This window comes from Mchenga conophoros, linkage group LG4 (genome assembly GCF_057382185.1).
Source record: "Mchenga conophoros isolate Kocher_MC1m ecotype Shallow Benthic linkage group LG4, M_conophoros_male_GT1.1, whole genome shotgun sequence".
NCBI lineage: Eukaryota > Metazoa > Chordata > Actinopteri > Cichliformes > Cichlidae > Mchenga > Mchenga conophoros.
Genome location: NC_140529.1, coordinates 31,819,851 through 31,837,345, shown reverse-complemented (window position 1 = coordinate 31,837,345; position 17,495 = coordinate 31,819,851). Strand labels below are relative to the sequence as shown.

The following is a 17,495-nucleotide window of genomic DNA, read 5'->3' as shown; positions in this document are numbered from 1 at the left end:
CACCGCTGTCTCGGTGGAGTTTAATAAACTCGGCCGTCTGCTTCTTGCTATCTAAAATATAACCAGACACTGGTGTAAATTCTCGACTGTCTCATACTTCTGTTTAATAAGTTTTCTGTTTGACGTTTAGTCAGCTGTGTGAAAACCAAGGAGGAACCCACCCGGGGGATTAATAAAGTTTTATTTTATATAATCTAATAACTTTAATCTCAGCCAAACCGATTTACTCACGAACAAACAAAACACTGAAAAAAGCCCAACAATAACATTTTTAGGTTGTCTAAGTGACTTATATATTACGTTTAACCCGAGCAGCGAAACTCCGCGGTGATCTGAAAATGATGTGCCGGGAGTTGTGCCGTTCTCGGCCGCATCAGTAACCCTCGAGCTCCCGGCTAGCTGTCGAGCTGGTGGGTAGCAGACGCCTCTGAAAACGTCGAAGCACTTTTGCAAATATGCGATATCTTGATAAACCGAGCAGATATTTGATGTTTACACAACTACTTTCTCGCCTGAAAATATGTTAAAAGTTTATTTTGTGACCCAGAAAGATTAGTATGAGTAATTTTAAAACTTAGTAGCGGCCGCCATTGCTGGAAACTGGAGTTTGGCTGGGCCGCGCTATGAATTCTGGGATATGGTAGTAATTTGGACAGCCTTCGGCGCGTCGCTGTGACGTAATCGGTCTACAAATGCGGCCTCAGGAGGATGCAGCCCATGAATTTGGACATGTCCAGAGTATAATCGCAGCCTTTGCGGTTAGAAAATTGCACTTGATCATGTCGCGATATTATCGCAAATGCGATATATCGTTCAGCCCTAACTGAGAGCCAATGGAATAGGTCGGGACAGGTAGACAAATAGAGAGGCTAGAGGCTGTTGTCGCAGATGATGTCAAAAACACAGGCAACCCATGGGGATTGTTTAGTTTAACACCAGTGAAAAACCAAACTGAATCACAGGAATTCAATCTGGTTCACTCAGCCTGAACAATAGCCTGTGACACCTGATAGATTAAGAATAAGCCTCCCATTTTCTGCACACATATTCATGTGGACATCTGCATGAACACGCACACACACACACTTGCAAGAATGCATGCAAAAGCAAACAAGCTCTAGACAAAATGATGAATGGATTTCACCTTCAGGCAACTGGGGAAAGAGACAGACATTTCTACCCCTCGGCCAACTCCTGCTTCAGACAAAATAACAAATGGCTGAATGATATAGTGAGCTGTCCCCCCTGGTTGCAAAATGGGAATGGAACCACAGTTTTGAGACAGCAGCTACAAATGGCCCATCTCTATAACCACCCTCTTTTTCTCTCTCTTGTTCTCTCAGCTGTGCATCCACACAGACCTTGGCACATCTCAAAGATGGATTAATCCCGATTGAAAGTTGCTGAAGTGTCCTCAAGCGTCAAAGCGTTACTACTTATGAGGAGAGAGTGTGGTGAAGATGATTCAAAAGTCAGAAAATAAGCTCTGGGGTCATTTAGGATGGACAAACACCCACAATGCAGGGATATCCTGTAAAGTGCACTACACTGCATTAAGCCCAATCATATTTCTTGACAATCTTCTTCCAGGTCTGCCTGTGGTAAGCCTTGGGCTACTGCTGTTGGAATGGCATGAATGCGATGCTTCTAACACTAACACTCATGCTGGCATGAATATCACAGTTCTGGCTGCCGAACGAAGCACTTCCTCCTCCTACATTGCCTCAAATGCTCTGGAACATGATTTTAATGTGGTACTGTAACATTATTAGTTCAATGTCAACACTCTCTAGACTCTAGACATGTGTAGAGAGTCCATTGAAGCAAACTGTTCATTTTAGCTGTAGCTATTAATAGTATAGTTTGACTGCTATTGTTTTTTTTTATGTTAATTTTGACAGCATTGGCCCACTTCACACTTTATATGATCATGTGTCATGTGGGAAAACATAAATTTGGGAGAAAAGTGGATAGTCTTGTTGCCTCGCCAGAAGAAGGTAATCGGTTCACATATTGGTGATTTTCATTTTTTAACACTTCTGCGTGATCAGTGTGATTTTTTTTCTCCCCCAAAAGGCAAAATAAAATGCACAATATATTTTAAGCAAAAATTTAAAAAAATGTCAGATGTTGCAAATATGATACAAATTAAAACCAATATATGCAAATTAATATTAATATGTAAAAAAAAAAAAAAAACAGTAGTCAGAAGGTTCAATAAACACTCCATTTTCAAAAACATTTTATTTTCTAGCAATTATTTGATAGTTCAGGCTTTAGAGGTGAAACTAGCTGTGGATGTAAGGTGGAGGATGTGCTTAAAGTGTTTAAAATGAAGCTCTGTATAAAGGCCTGATTAAAAATGGCTTGTAGTTTAAAGCGCTTTAAGTGATTAGTACAACTAGAAAAGAGCTACACATGCTAGCCCATTTCATTTGTATTGAAATTAAACAAAATCTTACTGCAATTAACTACTGTTTTTTTTTAATTAGCTGTGATTGTGATACTATGAATATTGTCGATATCTTTTTATATCTATGGCTACATTATGCCCTATAAACATTAGTGAACTCACTGCCTACAAGAGAAATATAGTCAATTAAGAAAAACAGCAGCTTCTTTTTTTTGTACTTCTTGCATATTATATTTTTAATGAATATAAATATTTGTCTTAATGTTCAATACATTTTTAAAGTTATTGTTCTGTTCATTCTTATTGCCATGAACAATTAAAGCATAGTGTATTCATCGTGTTTGCAATGTAAACCAAAGTAGTTGCCTTTCCTAATTTATATATGACAAAATGCATCTCTCTATTAAATCAATGCTAATTTAGATCAAAGCCACAATGTTGCATAAGCTACAATGTTCTGTTTATTTGGCTTTTCTGCATTTTAAAGATTCATGTCATGAATATAAGCGTTGTTGTACAGTGCGCATTAGGACAGCATCTTACGTGTTACCTCATTCCAGACATCACATGGATCAACCTCATGTTTAAAAAGGCATCGAACACTATACAGCTGCTTCAGATGACAATTTTTATTGACCCTTGGCTAAGGTACTTTAACCTCGACTGACTGTGCGGCCTCAGCTAACCCACTTCAATCTGTCTGCTGTTGTCTGCTGAAACAAAGAGGATTACCGTTAATCTGGTCTTAATAACAGCAGGAGAGCCTACTCTACACAGCACTTCAGAGAATAGGACTAATAAAGAAATCATGAGGATCAAACAGAGAACAATTACATCTAATAAAATCAGTTTTGTTGATTGACTACGAGAAAGCGAGCCGACGCAGGTTTTGATTGGACACGATTACACTTGAATGTATTTTTTAAGAGCAGCTCAACAAATACCGAAGTTTAATAATATAACCACGGTATGATGTAATTAACCCTGTATCGCTGCATTTAGACTTGGTTTTAAGGTTTCCGCCATGAAATTCATCAAACAATATAGATCAAATGATATAATTTTAACCTCAGCACTTATTAGCACCACTTTTAATGCAAGACAAAATTTCCACCACTTAATTAAGGTAATTAAGTAACTTGATTACAAACGGCAGCTTCCACCCTTGCTGACACAAGCGAGCAGAACCCTGCATGTATGAAATGGGTCTGAGAACCTAAATGGCACAAAGGCTCCTGATGAGGTGACAAAAATAGGTTTGATTATCAAAGAGAACAAAAACAGGATTTGATTGCAGTAATGAGCGAATGGTTTTAACAGGTGGAAGTATAGCCGGGGAAGTGTACAATTCGCAATCCCACCTCATTAGTAAGCAAATGAATTCAATCACCTCTCTTTGATAAGCGGCTTGATAAATCCCTGCAAAGTGGTGTCTGGCTTTGGCTGCAGCAAGCAGCTTTAATAGGTGCAGACAAACAAACCCCAGTCAATGAAGCTAGGGCTCCACAGGGAGTGAAAAGTATTTTTTTTGTACTGGCTCCAGTAGCTCCACAAATTTTATGCATATGTCCCTCGAGAGAATAGCTGCAGTATGCTTGTGTTCAACAGGAGGGTGGAAGTATCCAACGGGCACGGCTATGTCAGAAAATGTAAATCTAACAAGACAAGCTGGGTCTTCCATGGAATCTAAAAGAGTGCCAGGGCAGCTCCTTGAGCCCAAATCATCTACAATCTACAAAATATCTGATCCCCTGCTGAAGTTTGCTCCTTTACAAAGAAATGAATGCTCTCTAATTTTTATGGAGAGACAGAGAATATTAACCACAAATCCAGAAAATGTCACTTAAAGTTAAATTGGTGTTTGATCACATGGCTTAGTAGTTGGCAGTGAATCTTTTGTTGGCAAGCAAAGCAGTAAGACCTTTATTGTAGTTGGTCACCGGTTTACACACATCTCCTGAGGGATTTTGGCCTACTACCCTTTACAGAAACTTTCTAAATCCTTTAGGTTTCCTTACTGCTCCTTGGGATCTTGAAACTTCTGCTTCCTAAACAGATTTCAAAGAGGACTGAGGTCTGGAGACTGCTTAGGCTACTCCATGAGCTTAATGTGCTTCTTCTTTAGCTACATGTCATGAGACAACATCTTGCATGGAGTGCAATTCATGGTCATTTTGGTCACATCAGCTCACCAATCTTCTTGTTTATGGTCATTCCAGCCCTGTGCATATCTACAGTTTTGTCCCTGACATCCTTTGACAGAATTTTGGTCATGCGCATGTTGGTGGAGAGGTCTGCGTGGAAGGAATTGATCTTGTGCACAGCTATACACATAATGGGTTGAGATCAAGATTATTTGTAATTGATTAATTGTAATCTGTTGGAGCCAGAACTATATGTGGGTTCTAGGGGATCAAAAACATATATTTTTCTGGATTTTTCATTGAGAAACTGTTCATTTCTTTAGTAAATGAGCAAATTTCTAAGTTCATCAGGGGATAAAATAATCTCCCCCACTCTACATGAGAGATTTTCACCTAGATGAGAGAGCAACACTGTAACACCATTACTACCACCTGCTGCACCACTCTGTGCTCCCATAACAGTGTCCAACAGCAGTATTTGATCAATCACTGGGACTGCAATCAGAGAGAGACACAATGAACTAAGCAACAGACACAAACAGAAGGATGACTTGTAGATAATATGGATCAGATGAAGACCTAATTCTCAAAAAACTAATGTGGTCCAGAGCCCAAGCAGCACAGATCTCAAGTCTCATTCTCAGCACTGTCTTCAGTGAGGCTGTGACATTTGAGGCATCAAAGGCCAATCGATATATTTGTTGTGTTAGAGAGGGGACAAGAGTGCAGCATTTGAAAACAGCTTAGACTGAGTCAAACTAATCTCCGGGCAACAAATCCACTCTGCAGCCCTAATCAATTCGTTATACGGCGTCTTCTCGAATACACATTTGCACCTATGCACAGACGCGCACGTGAGTAAGGCACTGTGATGATTAGCTTGTCCCATTTAATCATTTCCTATTAGAGACACCTGCAAGGTTGAAACAGTCTTATGTGATTACGTGTAATCACAGAAAATGTCACATTTGAATGATAAGCAGCATGAGAAGACGACATGAAACATGATGCCCTACATTTTTACACCATAGAATTATTAACTTTTCTCATGCATTTGAAAAAAAAGAAAAAAAAAAAGCTTTTCTTGTTTAAGTCTCACAAATGTGTGAAAAAAAAACCATTCACACAAGGCTCACACATAATTATGCATATGCTGCGCAGGCGTATAAATACAAGCACCCACACTGGGCTGTGGGGGGGGGAAAGCCTATCTACTGTGGATAAAAGACATCCCTTATCAGCTTCCTCATAGAGGAGCTGGGAATGAAGGCATTTACTCAAATGAAAGAGCAGCTTTTGGAGATAAGCCGAGAAAGACGAAGCCCAACTAAGCTTTCAGATTGGACTGGGCCTATAGAGGGAACAGAGGAGGACGGGAAAAAAATAGAGACGTAAAGGATGGATGGACAGACGGATGGATGATAGATGGGTGGATTGTTGATGAAGTGATGGGAGGATGGTGTAGGCTCCTTTTTGGTGATTTTAAGTGCAGTTGTGTGAGGCAGATGTGTGCATACAGAGGAGGAGTGTGTGGCTTTTGTCTGCGATAGAAGTGCTTACATAAAGAGTATTTAGAGGATGTGGGTGTAAAAGCTATTGTGTTGACCCCAGTATTTAGTCTGTGCAGGCGTGCATGTGCTTGTCTCTACCTTGTGTCTATCCCTGTGCTCAGAGCTGGCCCTGTCTGCACAGTGAGCTGGCACATCTTCTCCGCTGCACTGGGCTGTGAGCTGTGCTAGAATAACCCACTTCAAAGACACCCATTGTCACACACTAATGTGGCAAACGACAGCTAGCACCACAGAAATCAGCACACACTGAGACTGGATATTCCCTCCGAGTCTCTGCGATGGGGGAAGAAGGGTGGCGTAGGTGGGGAAGGGGGGAAGCGAGGTTTGTTCGCAAACACGCTGCTGTGCCAACATTAATCATGTAGACTCTCATAAAATCATTAGAGCTGATCATTCCCAGTCAGTCTCTCTCCATAATGGCTCGGTACTGATGACAAAAAGCAAGAATGCCAATTTCTGTAAGAAATGCAAGCCAACACAGTCACACACGGACACCTTTGTACTGTGCAAAAATATCAACATGGAGAACTGAGGCAGCTGAACTAAACAGAAGGCTTTAGATGAAGAGAGCTTTTATTTTACATGTTTTATATATAATTATGCCTGCACTTTAGTTTGATTCGTAGAAGGGAATGCAGGTGTAGTTCTGTGTGTGTGACAAAAATTTGCATACAGCATTTTTTAGTTTTGTATTTTTGTACATCACAGGTTGCGAAAGTGTTGTCCCCTGTACACAGAGTCTGTTAGTTTGTATGTGCGTCACAGTGTATGCATGTGGTTTGGAGAAGTGGGTGCTTGTGAGTACAAAAAAAATGCTTACTATAAATATTGGTAACTGCATCTTGGGTGTGTGCACAGAAAATACAAACCACACAATTGGGTAATTGCATTTTGTCAATTGATTTATGTATATTCATTTGTTGTTTGTACCACAGCTGAGTTTGCTGAGTTCTACCTTTTCAGTGATTTGCTGAATACCCCCAATCCTTTTTAGCCACAAATATTTGAACATTTCCTCAAGTGTATAATTTATTTCCAGTGTTTACTATTTGCAAACATAATTGATGGAAATAAGCCTCTAACAGCGAGTGCTGATAATCTTTTTTTTAAATTTTTATTTCTGTTGAAGGGCAGTTCATCGTTTTTTATGTTTTATAGATTTGTTGTCTTTTTATGACTGAAAAAAGTCTGTAATAATTCCAGTTTTTCTGTAAATTGGTGTTTGTGCATGTGTGCATATAGGACAATGACTGGATAATAATTTCCTGCCACTGTAGTTATTATTGAGAACACTGCACTGTTAAACGCTCATGAGATGGCGTACAGTACAGGTGAAGGTCACCATCCTGACTGCTGACAAAGAGCTGGAGCAAAGATAGCCATTAGAGCTGGATCACTGCATCTTCTGTTTACACTTCCAACCATTTACACACTCGCTGCACTCTATTAAGCCCATTGGACCCCTGAGAATTGCAGATTGGTGGTCAAGGCATGAGGTTCTGATGGCTGGATTTGACTGTAAAATCGATGGCCTTTGTCTATATAACTGCACTAGCATGAGGATCAGTGGCTGTGAAAGTAACAGTCTGATTTGAAGACCTAGAAATACACATGGAACAAAGAGAGAATTGAGAAACACAGATTAGGAAAGATGTTCCATCTCCTTTTTAGGTTTTATTTCCTTTATGCTCATTTATTCTCCCTGTCTTCTAATCCCCCAGTCTGTTGGTTTAAAGGCCTTTAGCTCTTCTGTCACTCATTAGAGTGAGAAGTAGAGGTAGTCACAAGTAGAGGTCAGAGCATCAAGTAGACCAGTCACCCACTTCAGCTGAAAGCTGCATTACCAGTTGAAGAATTCACAAGCTCAGAAAAATACACAAATACACACAAGCACAAAGTGCAAGTGATGTTTTGCTGTTTCTCTTCAAGGCCTCCATCTTTAGCCTCAGCACCCAGGGAATGAGAGGCTAAATGGTGAAGTTTTGGTGCAGAGTGCAGCGTGGGAACATTTCTCATGTTGTCAGAGCTCCCGCTGAGGCTCACATATGCCTACAGCTCTCAGCATCCAGAAGCCATCACTCCAGCAGGCGGGCCAATCAAACCCATGCTGTCACTTCAGTGAAATGACTTGAACTGGCACTCACACACAGGCAATTTCCCCACGGGGAGCACAGGGACAAGAAGGAGTACATACGAACCATGCGTTCAAATGCTACACACGCAAAAGAAAACACACGTAGCCCTATAATGTGCCGCAACAGAAATCAGACTTTTCCACAACAGCCTCTGTTACAATGAAAAAAATATTCCAAGAAAAAGATCTAATGAATCTAATGAAAGAACCAACCGAGGAATCTGTGTACAGCTGTGCATTCTTTGCTTTTCTCGACAACTGTTCATCCAATCTACCTGAAGCTGACTCCTGGGAGGAGGCGATAAAACAGCACCCTACCTTTTCCAAATAGTGGCTACAATGCCATTCACACTTGGAGAAGGTCTGCAGAAGCAGAGAATAACTGAAGTGTAACCAGTTGTACTAATACTGTACTCCCTGGAAAGAGAAGCGCAGAACTCTTCTGTGCTTGGGAATGATTGGCACTTGAATATACCTGTCTCTCAGATCACTGGATTTGATAGTGATTAGGCTTAGGGAACTCGGTGAATAGAGACAGGTCCAAATTTGGCCTCATTCTGCAAGTCTGCTTTGGAACAAGAAAATAGCACAACTGAAACTCCTTGTTCTTCCGCATAGGGCGGCCAGAGAAGTAACTTATCCAGGAGCTCTGCCAGCTCTCACATCAAGGCCATTTTCTCCATCTACGATGATAAGACCGTTTCCACAAGGCCAATAAAAAGGGACATGGAACTTGACTGACTGCCCAACCATACAACCACAAGTGGACTTCTTCGCTTTACCTTTTGCTTGCTCTTACACTGTAATTTGAGCGGAAAAAAAAATCATAATATTGTCTTTAATTTTGCTAAATTGGAAGTTCAAACTATTTTCAGTAGTCAAGAACAAATCACTACTGTAATAATAAATTCTTTGACCTTCAATCTTTGCTCTTTGCTGACCTCTAGCTTGTCTTAACGCTTGCGTGCACATCCGTGTATCCGTGTAGACAAAGCTTATTATGCTCCTGCAGCAGTCTGCTCAGTCATCCTGTTCTCCAACCTACCTAAACATCATTTGGTCAGAAAGATTCAGTCTCAACATCAAAATGCGCCCACTCAAATGTGTAATTTCGCTTTGATTTATGACATGCAGCATTCCTTTTATGTATCCAGTTACATTTACATTTTCTCTCAGTAATAGTGGAGATAAATCAAGAGATGCCCAGCAACGTTTGCAGGACACTTCCCTCAAGGAATTTGTTCCAGACTAAAAGTGTACTCCACTAAGTGCGACTAAAAATAGACAGTTAAAAATAATAATAATAAACAGCGATTATACTTCTTGCATTAATCATGACTTCACTTGACCATCTAAATGTTCAGTCTGAGACTCAGGTGTATTATGTTAGCAGTGACTAATGTAGCCTTAAACTACTAACTTACTCCAAAGCCGCACTTTCCTCATTATTAAATTTTCATCTTCAGCTTCATTGGATGTTCTGTCCAAAGACCCAGCCCTTTTATGACACATAAAGAATTCCATCAAAGACTGGAATTATTATCATTATTAATATTTTTTATTTATTTATTTTGGGGGATTTTTTACACTCTAATCTCAAAAGTCCAAACGCGCCGTGACAAAACACACTGCATTATGATTAGAATTTCTGACTCACATATGAAAACACCATATCATCACAAACTACTCTAAAAAACAGTAAACACAACAGCTTGACAATGTGCAACGACGTGAGAGTTTCTACGAGAAGAATCAGTCTTTAAATTTACACCTCATGAACTGATTTCTGCTGGGAAAGATAAAATGAGATCAAGATTAGTGACTACAGCAAAAAGCAGTATGGAGAACAAGAGTTTTGGAGTAATAACACATCCCATTGTTCCCGTTACCTGGAAGCAATGGCAGCCCGGGACATTAAAGTGAAAGATTACCTCACACAGACATCGACAACTGCATAAAAGTGGGAAAGAACTTTACTCCAGTGGATAAAACATATAAAATGCAGTAAGATGAGAAACAATAAATATGAAATAATATACTATTTGTGGCAGCACTCTTTCATTTCCACACAAGATTTTTTACATAGATGATGCAGATTAATAGGGACTGAGGTAATGAAAAATACAAAAGTCACTTTAACTACAGATTTGTCATCTGAAGTGAGGTGTTTGTTGGGCTACTAAAGTGGGTTATTTGTCTTTTCTGGGCACATGCCTGCCTGCGTGTGTGTGCACGTGTGAGAGAGAGACAGTAGGCAGAGGTGTGCTGAACAGAAGCTGGAGAGTTTCCACCTTCGTCCCTCTGGTCCGTGAGGGATGAATGAAAAGACAGGAGGCTCGGGAGATTCATCCATCATAATGAGTGATGAACACACAGACACACACACAGAAGAGCACTCACTCCGTCAGTCCAGACAGGGGCCCACAGCTGCTCTAACCAAAAAGACACAGTCGGCGTAACACACACTCGGGAAGAGCTTGTTCGTTTAATCGGCTGATGGTTTGGTGATGGCACAGATGTGTGGTTTGTGGGAAATGAACCAATGCCTTTTCATTAACCTCCTCATTTACATCCCCTCCACCTGCACCACCACTTCAAACAGCCATTGCTCCCTACTGCTTAGAAGACCCTGCAGCTTCTGCAGATCAAAACTAGAAACAAGTCCAAGTGGACACTGACACTTCAAGGTCAAGCAATACAAATGAAATTATACATTCAGCTAAAATCTGGAAATCACAAATAGTATGTTTATGAATAAATCATTCGTTTTACTTAAAAAAAAATACAACTCTACTTTTAGGGTGTGGCCAGTCCACAATAAGTGGTCGCAGTCTGTAATCCTAGCCCTGTGTAATTACCCCTGATCAACCCTGGGACCCCTTTAGCTCAGATTAGCCCTGCTTCCTATGCATCCCCCACCTCAGATCCCACAGACAAAAAAAAGGTTGGAAGTGGAAGAATGTCGCCCACTCCCGAAGAAGCCTATAATCAGCTCTCCCGCAGCCCTGCAACCTGTCCCCCGCTTGTGCGGATGATGGGGGTGTTGTGGATGGATGAGTGAAGTAAGACAAAGTCAAGCCCCCACTACCAGGTCTTTTGCTCTTCAACTCAATACTGAAATATTCAATATGAAGAGAACTGTCTGTGTCAGAAGACAGCAACACAGTGACTAATAATGGCCATTGTCCAGTAAAGGCTGTTATCTGGAACTGAGAAGAAGCCACTGCCGCCAAAGCTCCCCAGTGACACCCCAACTGGCTTTTACGACGACATAATGGCCGAGAAGAAATCAGCACAGGACAAAGGCCCAAGTAGTTAGGGCTCCATTTGACAGAAGAGCAGTTCTTTATGAGCTGACTAAAAGGGCGAGTGGGAAAGAACGCTGACGAGAGAGGGAAGAAGATGGTATTTCAGTAAAACAGTTCAGTGTTGGAAGCTTTTGGTGCTCCATGGACGATAGTTTTTACTAGTGTAGGGATTAGAAGGTTGCATTTGTGACATGGAGTAAATATCTAGAGAAATGCTAATGCGGCATCCATTTGCATGAGTCATTTGCCCATGCTCCGAAGCCATTTTAAGAGCACTGAGATCGCAAATCACCACACAGTCACACTTATGGCGGGAGCCATCACATCCAGAGGTCTGACACAACACTATGAGTGCATTTCTTTTAGATCTTTGTGAACTGGATGTTTTTCCCAAATTCAGCTACATTTTCTGTTTATTTGTCTCTGAAAGTGAAATAAGGAGTACTCATAGAAGCACTGATATGCAATGCAGGAACAGTTGCATTTTGTTGAAGAAAGGTAAGACTGCACTGAGCCATGAACATGCTTTAAATCAGGATTTTAGATGAAGGACAGGGGCCCAGCAGCTTGGGTCCATTAGTCATTCTTTGTTCAGCCCATACACACAAAAAATACACCTCCATTGAGATTGAGTTAATTATGCAAATGAAGTTCTCTTTTCTGGATTTAGTGGGACAGCTTTTACACTAATGCCTATGCCAATTTTATCAGATTCAATCAAAACATACTAGTAATCATCAAAGCTTTATTTTTAAGCCCCCAAAAGGTTGAGATCTTCAAACATCACTACTTGAATAGTTCAGGGTAAGCTGGTCAATTTTATTTATTAATAAAAAAATGAACAACGAGTTGTTTGAAGGCACACTGAGACGTCAGGTTAATGACGTCGTTCTTCACAACGAGCTTATGATGCTTATTATCAGGAACTGGTTTACAAATGTCCACTAATTATAGTCCCCCCCCCCCCCCCCTCCCACACACACACACGCACACACACACACAAGCAAACGTATTTATTTTATTTATTTAGCTGATGTTTGAGAAGGTCATTTTTCTCAAACAGACTGATGTTTTGTTTTGAGTTTTTTTTTTATTATTACTGATGACTCGGAACGTTGTGACGTTTTAAATGAAAAAAGAACAACACCATATGAATGATAATCTACGGTGGAAGTTTTCGTGATAAAAGATACAAGTTCCATCTATGGGCCGAGAGGACTAAGGAGTGTGAGGTGTCGGTAACTCCGAACCACCCAGGACGCACACTTTTGGTTGAGCTTCATATAATCTGATAGAATAGAATAGAATAGAATTCAACTTTATTGTCATTGCACATGCACAGGTACAGGGCAACGAAATGCAGTTTGCATCCATCCAGAAGTGCTTTAGTGATATAGATATATTACAATGCGGTGATTGTTGATGCACAGTCATGTAATCGACGGCGCACAGGACATTCATGAATAAATCATAAAAAAAGACACTTCAAATGGTCAACTTGCGAGCCCGATAAATGACTGAATCCCTGGATTTTTCATTTTTCCCGACAAGGACTTTTAGCGCGCCTGCTCCACATAGTGTGTTTGCATTAACATGCTTTAAGATCTTTTTTTACCCATCGACACTGTTGCAACGCGAAATCCTGAAACGGTTGTATTTGGAACCTTTCAGGAATCTTTCGTGTATTGCTTACTCAGCGCAGCCGCGTTATCACCGGTAAAGTGGAGAACTGTAGGTGTTTAACACTTACCGATCAGCATCGTGGCTCCAGGACCGTATCTGTGAGTCTACAGCTCGGCGTGTCACCTGCCGTGAAAACGGTAAAAAAAAAATAAAAATAATAATATTTACGCACTTTTATCCCCAGAGAGCGAGGACAGCACGAAGGTGCGAACGGTAGGCGTACGGCACTTAAAGAAGAGCCTCGGAATGTGCTGGAGCCGATTTTAGAGGACTTGTTTCCTCTCCTGTCTTTCCAAAGACAACTCTTTTTGTCAACACTGTATCCTTTACTCCCCCGTCTTTGGTGACCAATTCCCAGGAAATCTTAGATCCTATTGATGCGCGTTCTCCTCAGTTAAAATCCTATTGCTCGTGCTGCTGCTCCGCGTGGCCTGAAGGAGGCGAGGGATAGGAGTGTGGTAGCGAAGCTGGGTGTAATTGCCTGTTTCTTCTCTCTCTCTCTCTCTTCTCTGAGGTCTCTCTGAGTTCTCTCCTCCTGTCATCCTTTCCTCTCCAAAGTCCCACATCTTTCTCTCTCCTCCCCTTGGTGAGCCCCTTTAACATGACAGGGCTGCACAGAGACAAGCTGCACACCTGTACAACTTGGCAACACATTAGCCATCTTGTCAAACTTACTGCTTTGTAGGTCAGCACTAGGAATGACGTTGGCTTCAGATATGTTCTGCCATGCAGCCTCAGAAAAACAAAGATAAATTAATCAATAAAATAAAGGCAGAAGCAGTAAGCAGGTCTGGATAGAAGAAGCATGACAGGTGCACGGTAAACATGAAGGGAAAGAAAAGAATATTTTCTGAGACAGGTTTCCGTTCGTGCTCTCATAAGTATGATTTGTGCGCACTTGTCAAGGCAACTGTCGTGTGTGCACTACAATGTGTGAGTGAGAGCAACGTGAGAGTGACTGCAAGTGATGGTTTCTCACAGCCGTCTCTTCTGCCAGTCTGCGCCTCCTTTGTGTCTCTTCTTGTCGATGCATCATTTGGTGAAGCTGACACATATTCGGGGATTTGAAATTGGCTGCGAGAGCGCAGAGAGCCTACTCGGAATTAAATTTCTGTTTGTTCAAATGGCGTGTTGTGTGTTATGTGTGTGTTTGTGTGTGTGTGTGTAAGTAGATTGTGATTTGAAGGGCCTTGGTGTAATGCTAAGCTGTCCTGGAGCTACGCCAAAGCACATCTCCCAGGGTGCTATCGGGAACTTAATTACAGCATTAAATTGCTCCCTCTCCGCCTCTCCTGCGCTTGCAGTTCACTTCCTCTTCGTTTCCATTTTCGCCCCTTTCCGCTTTTCTACTTAAACTGTATTTCTACCTAATCATATACTTTGTCTCTTCTCCCCATCTGTCTGTCTCTCTCTGTCTATATTGTTCCTCTGCTTCTAGTTTATTCAATTTGCTGCTTTGGCTGAAATGCCCACTGGTCCTTGCTGTGTTCATGTCATTGTGAAGAGGGCTTTCAGATGTTTTTTAAATTGTTCCTGACATCCGCTGTCCAAGTCAAAAATAACGTGTTCATCAGCTGTGTCTGCTGTCCATTCAAAGGGTCTAATTCAACCTTTACATTAAACTGATACTATATACATGATGCTCTTTAACAGTCAGTTTGTCATGATGCTATTAAGAGTGCTGTTCCAAAGAGTAAAGCTGCAAGTGAGAAAGTGGAGCATGGCAGCAGGGAGAGGTTGTAGTGATCAGATTGCTGATGAAGAGCTCCTTTTTAAACATGAAATATTGTCTCTGACAGAGTGTTGTGCGGGGTGTGAACTATACCTTTCTTCTCCAATCCAGGTTTCTGTTCCTTGCCATTCACAAAGGCAGCAGTAGACCCAGAGACTCTCCTTTGGGGCAGAGTAGGGGACACAGGGGCAGCTGGGCTGTTCTGTTGCCTCATGCCAACCATCAGCCTACAGGCTGCCATGCCAGAGCCTGGGCTAATTAGAAACACGGGAATCGCTCCAAGCTTTACATCAGTCAGCCTCAGCCAAGAAGATTTGTTCTAGCCTATTTGTTCCATACTGTATGTTAAGAGAAAACAATGTTTACACCTCTCTGAGGGACTAAATAAAAGTCAATTTTTCCACCGCAAAGCCTATGTGTATTTTTAATAATATATTGAGGAAAGGCTCTTTTATAATACTGTCCATTAAGGACCTTTTGCAGTGGCTTAATAATAGTTGCTCTTAGCTGCATCACAAGTCAAGTTCTAGAGTAAATCTATGAGGCTGAAAAATGAAATCGGAGCACAAGTGCCAAAAACTGCAGTCCTTCAAGAGGCCACTTGAGGCTGGCACCAAAAGTGAAACTAATCACATAGACTTCTCACCTTTACAGCTGAAATCAATATGTTTACATCTCAAATGGGGGTAGGGAGGAGGGACAATTATAATTAAAAAAAAGTTGTGCATCATTACAGGCATGGCCACTTAGATGAGGGGTGAATACAGAGAAATGTAACTCGTAGCTGTCGAGTAGGTCTTGACTAATTTGAGTCACTAATTTGACCTCTTTTTAACTACCTGAAAAATAATATTCTGGCAAGCTCCAAGATTATATTAGAACTTAAAGCTTATAATTTAGAATTTCAAGACCCCCAAAAACAAAGATAGAAAAAGCATTACATCTAAAACTGAGTCTTCCAAACAGGACCTCACAAATCAGTGAGTGATGTCACAATGTCTATGCCCTCCTTTAATATGGCCTAAAGTTGGTGTAGGTAATTATATTCAGCTTTTGAGTCCTAAAGCAATTACAGCACTACAGTGGAAACCCATGCCATGAACCTGCCAGCACACAGTTCTTGTGCTGATGTTAATGCCAGAACAGGTATAGGTGACAAGGAAGGAGTCCACACACTGAGAACTCAGTAGTTACTGAGTGAGCAACATGCTGGCTGTAAAACAGCCTGTTTCAGTTTAAGCATTGTTTTCAATTAATTGCATTCTCAAAAAAATATTTTGCCTCACTCCCATTTCTTCTTGTTGCATGTTGAAGCTATACTCGAAACCTTCTTAACTCATTCACTGCCAGCCATTGGCAGTGAATGAGTTAAACCCATTGACTCATTCACTGCCATTGACGGCTATAGACGTCAATGGCAGTGAATGAGTTAAGATCCAACCATGCAAATTATAATTTTTTGCCACTTTTCAAGTGGTCTTAAACTTTTGATTGGGACTGTATTAGAGAGCCTGATTCACTGTGTCTGTTTTCTTCAATTGCCGTACACTGGTTTATAACATAAATTTTAATGTTTATTTCCAACATTGGTATAAGAACAATTCTAAGTCAACTGGATTCCAAGGGCATAAGCCTAAGTGAATTTATGACTACATGTAAAAGTCAGGGTGAGTTGCAGGGATTCACACCTTTGATTTAGTTCTGGCGGAGTGATCTTTACTGTGTTTGACTTGACAGGCTGTGGCATGAACCAAGAATACACTATGACCAAGTGAAAATTGTAAAATTAGCTCACTTAACTAGTGAAATTTCCATCTAAATTAAAACGAACAAAATCAAAATAGCCTCACATGGTGAAGCTTTTTCTACATGCTTAAAAAACACGATGAGGAGCACAGATACATTTCCACATGAGTGGAACTTTTTTCACATTGCCAGCATTTTCACTCATTTATGCCTAAATGGATGTAAGAACAGATGGTCTCTTAAAAATAAATACTAGATTGACTTGTCAGGATGATACAACATAAAGGAGTTTTCTTTTTCATGATTATATTGTTCAGACTTTTGAGCCATTTGACCTCCTTTGTCATTGGATCAGTGTTCAACTTGTTCATTTCAAGTTGCTACGCTATACACTGAAAAACAATGCAGGAAAAAAAAGTCTGACATTACTGTTCCTTTGTGAGTTGCGGGACAGCAAATCTGTAGTTAACACTGGTGGACTTGCTGCTGAGAGCCAAGTATCTATGGTGATGAGTGACAGATCCTGGAGAGGAGAGAAGGTCAAGCTGTCACACTTAGGTTTAATGAAATTGTGTTATCTTTCCACAATTGTGTTCTTTTGTACACCGTCTGGCTCTGTGTAAAGCCACAGATTTTTCACTGGAGTCAGTTGTGAGACTTGGCGATTTAAAGAAGAAGATCAGACATGTTGAAAAGTTTGTTTACAAGTTAAAAAAACAAAACAAAGAACACGATTGCAAAAGAAACATTTCTGCTAAATGTGA

The 17,495-nt window shown here is 40.8% G+C and overlaps 1 protein-coding gene across 4 annotated transcripts in view; it reads right to left on the bottom strand.

Moving 5' to 3' along the window:
• znf385c (zinc finger protein 385C) overlaps positions 1-17,495 on the bottom strand; it is a 155,474-nt gene that overhangs the window by 43,698 nt on the left and 94,281 nt on the right. The window contains exon 1 of one of the 4 annotated variants that reach the window (XM_085271814.1): positions 13,321-13,916. The exons of the other annotated variants lie outside the window; for them this stretch is intronic. Coding sequence (XP_085127940.1) covers positions 13,321-13,330 — 10 coding nt within the window. The 5' untranslated portion in view covers positions 13,331-13,916. Of the gene's footprint in view, positions 1-13,320; positions 13,917-17,495 lie in introns of those variants that run through there. 4 annotated transcript variants of the gene reach the window in all.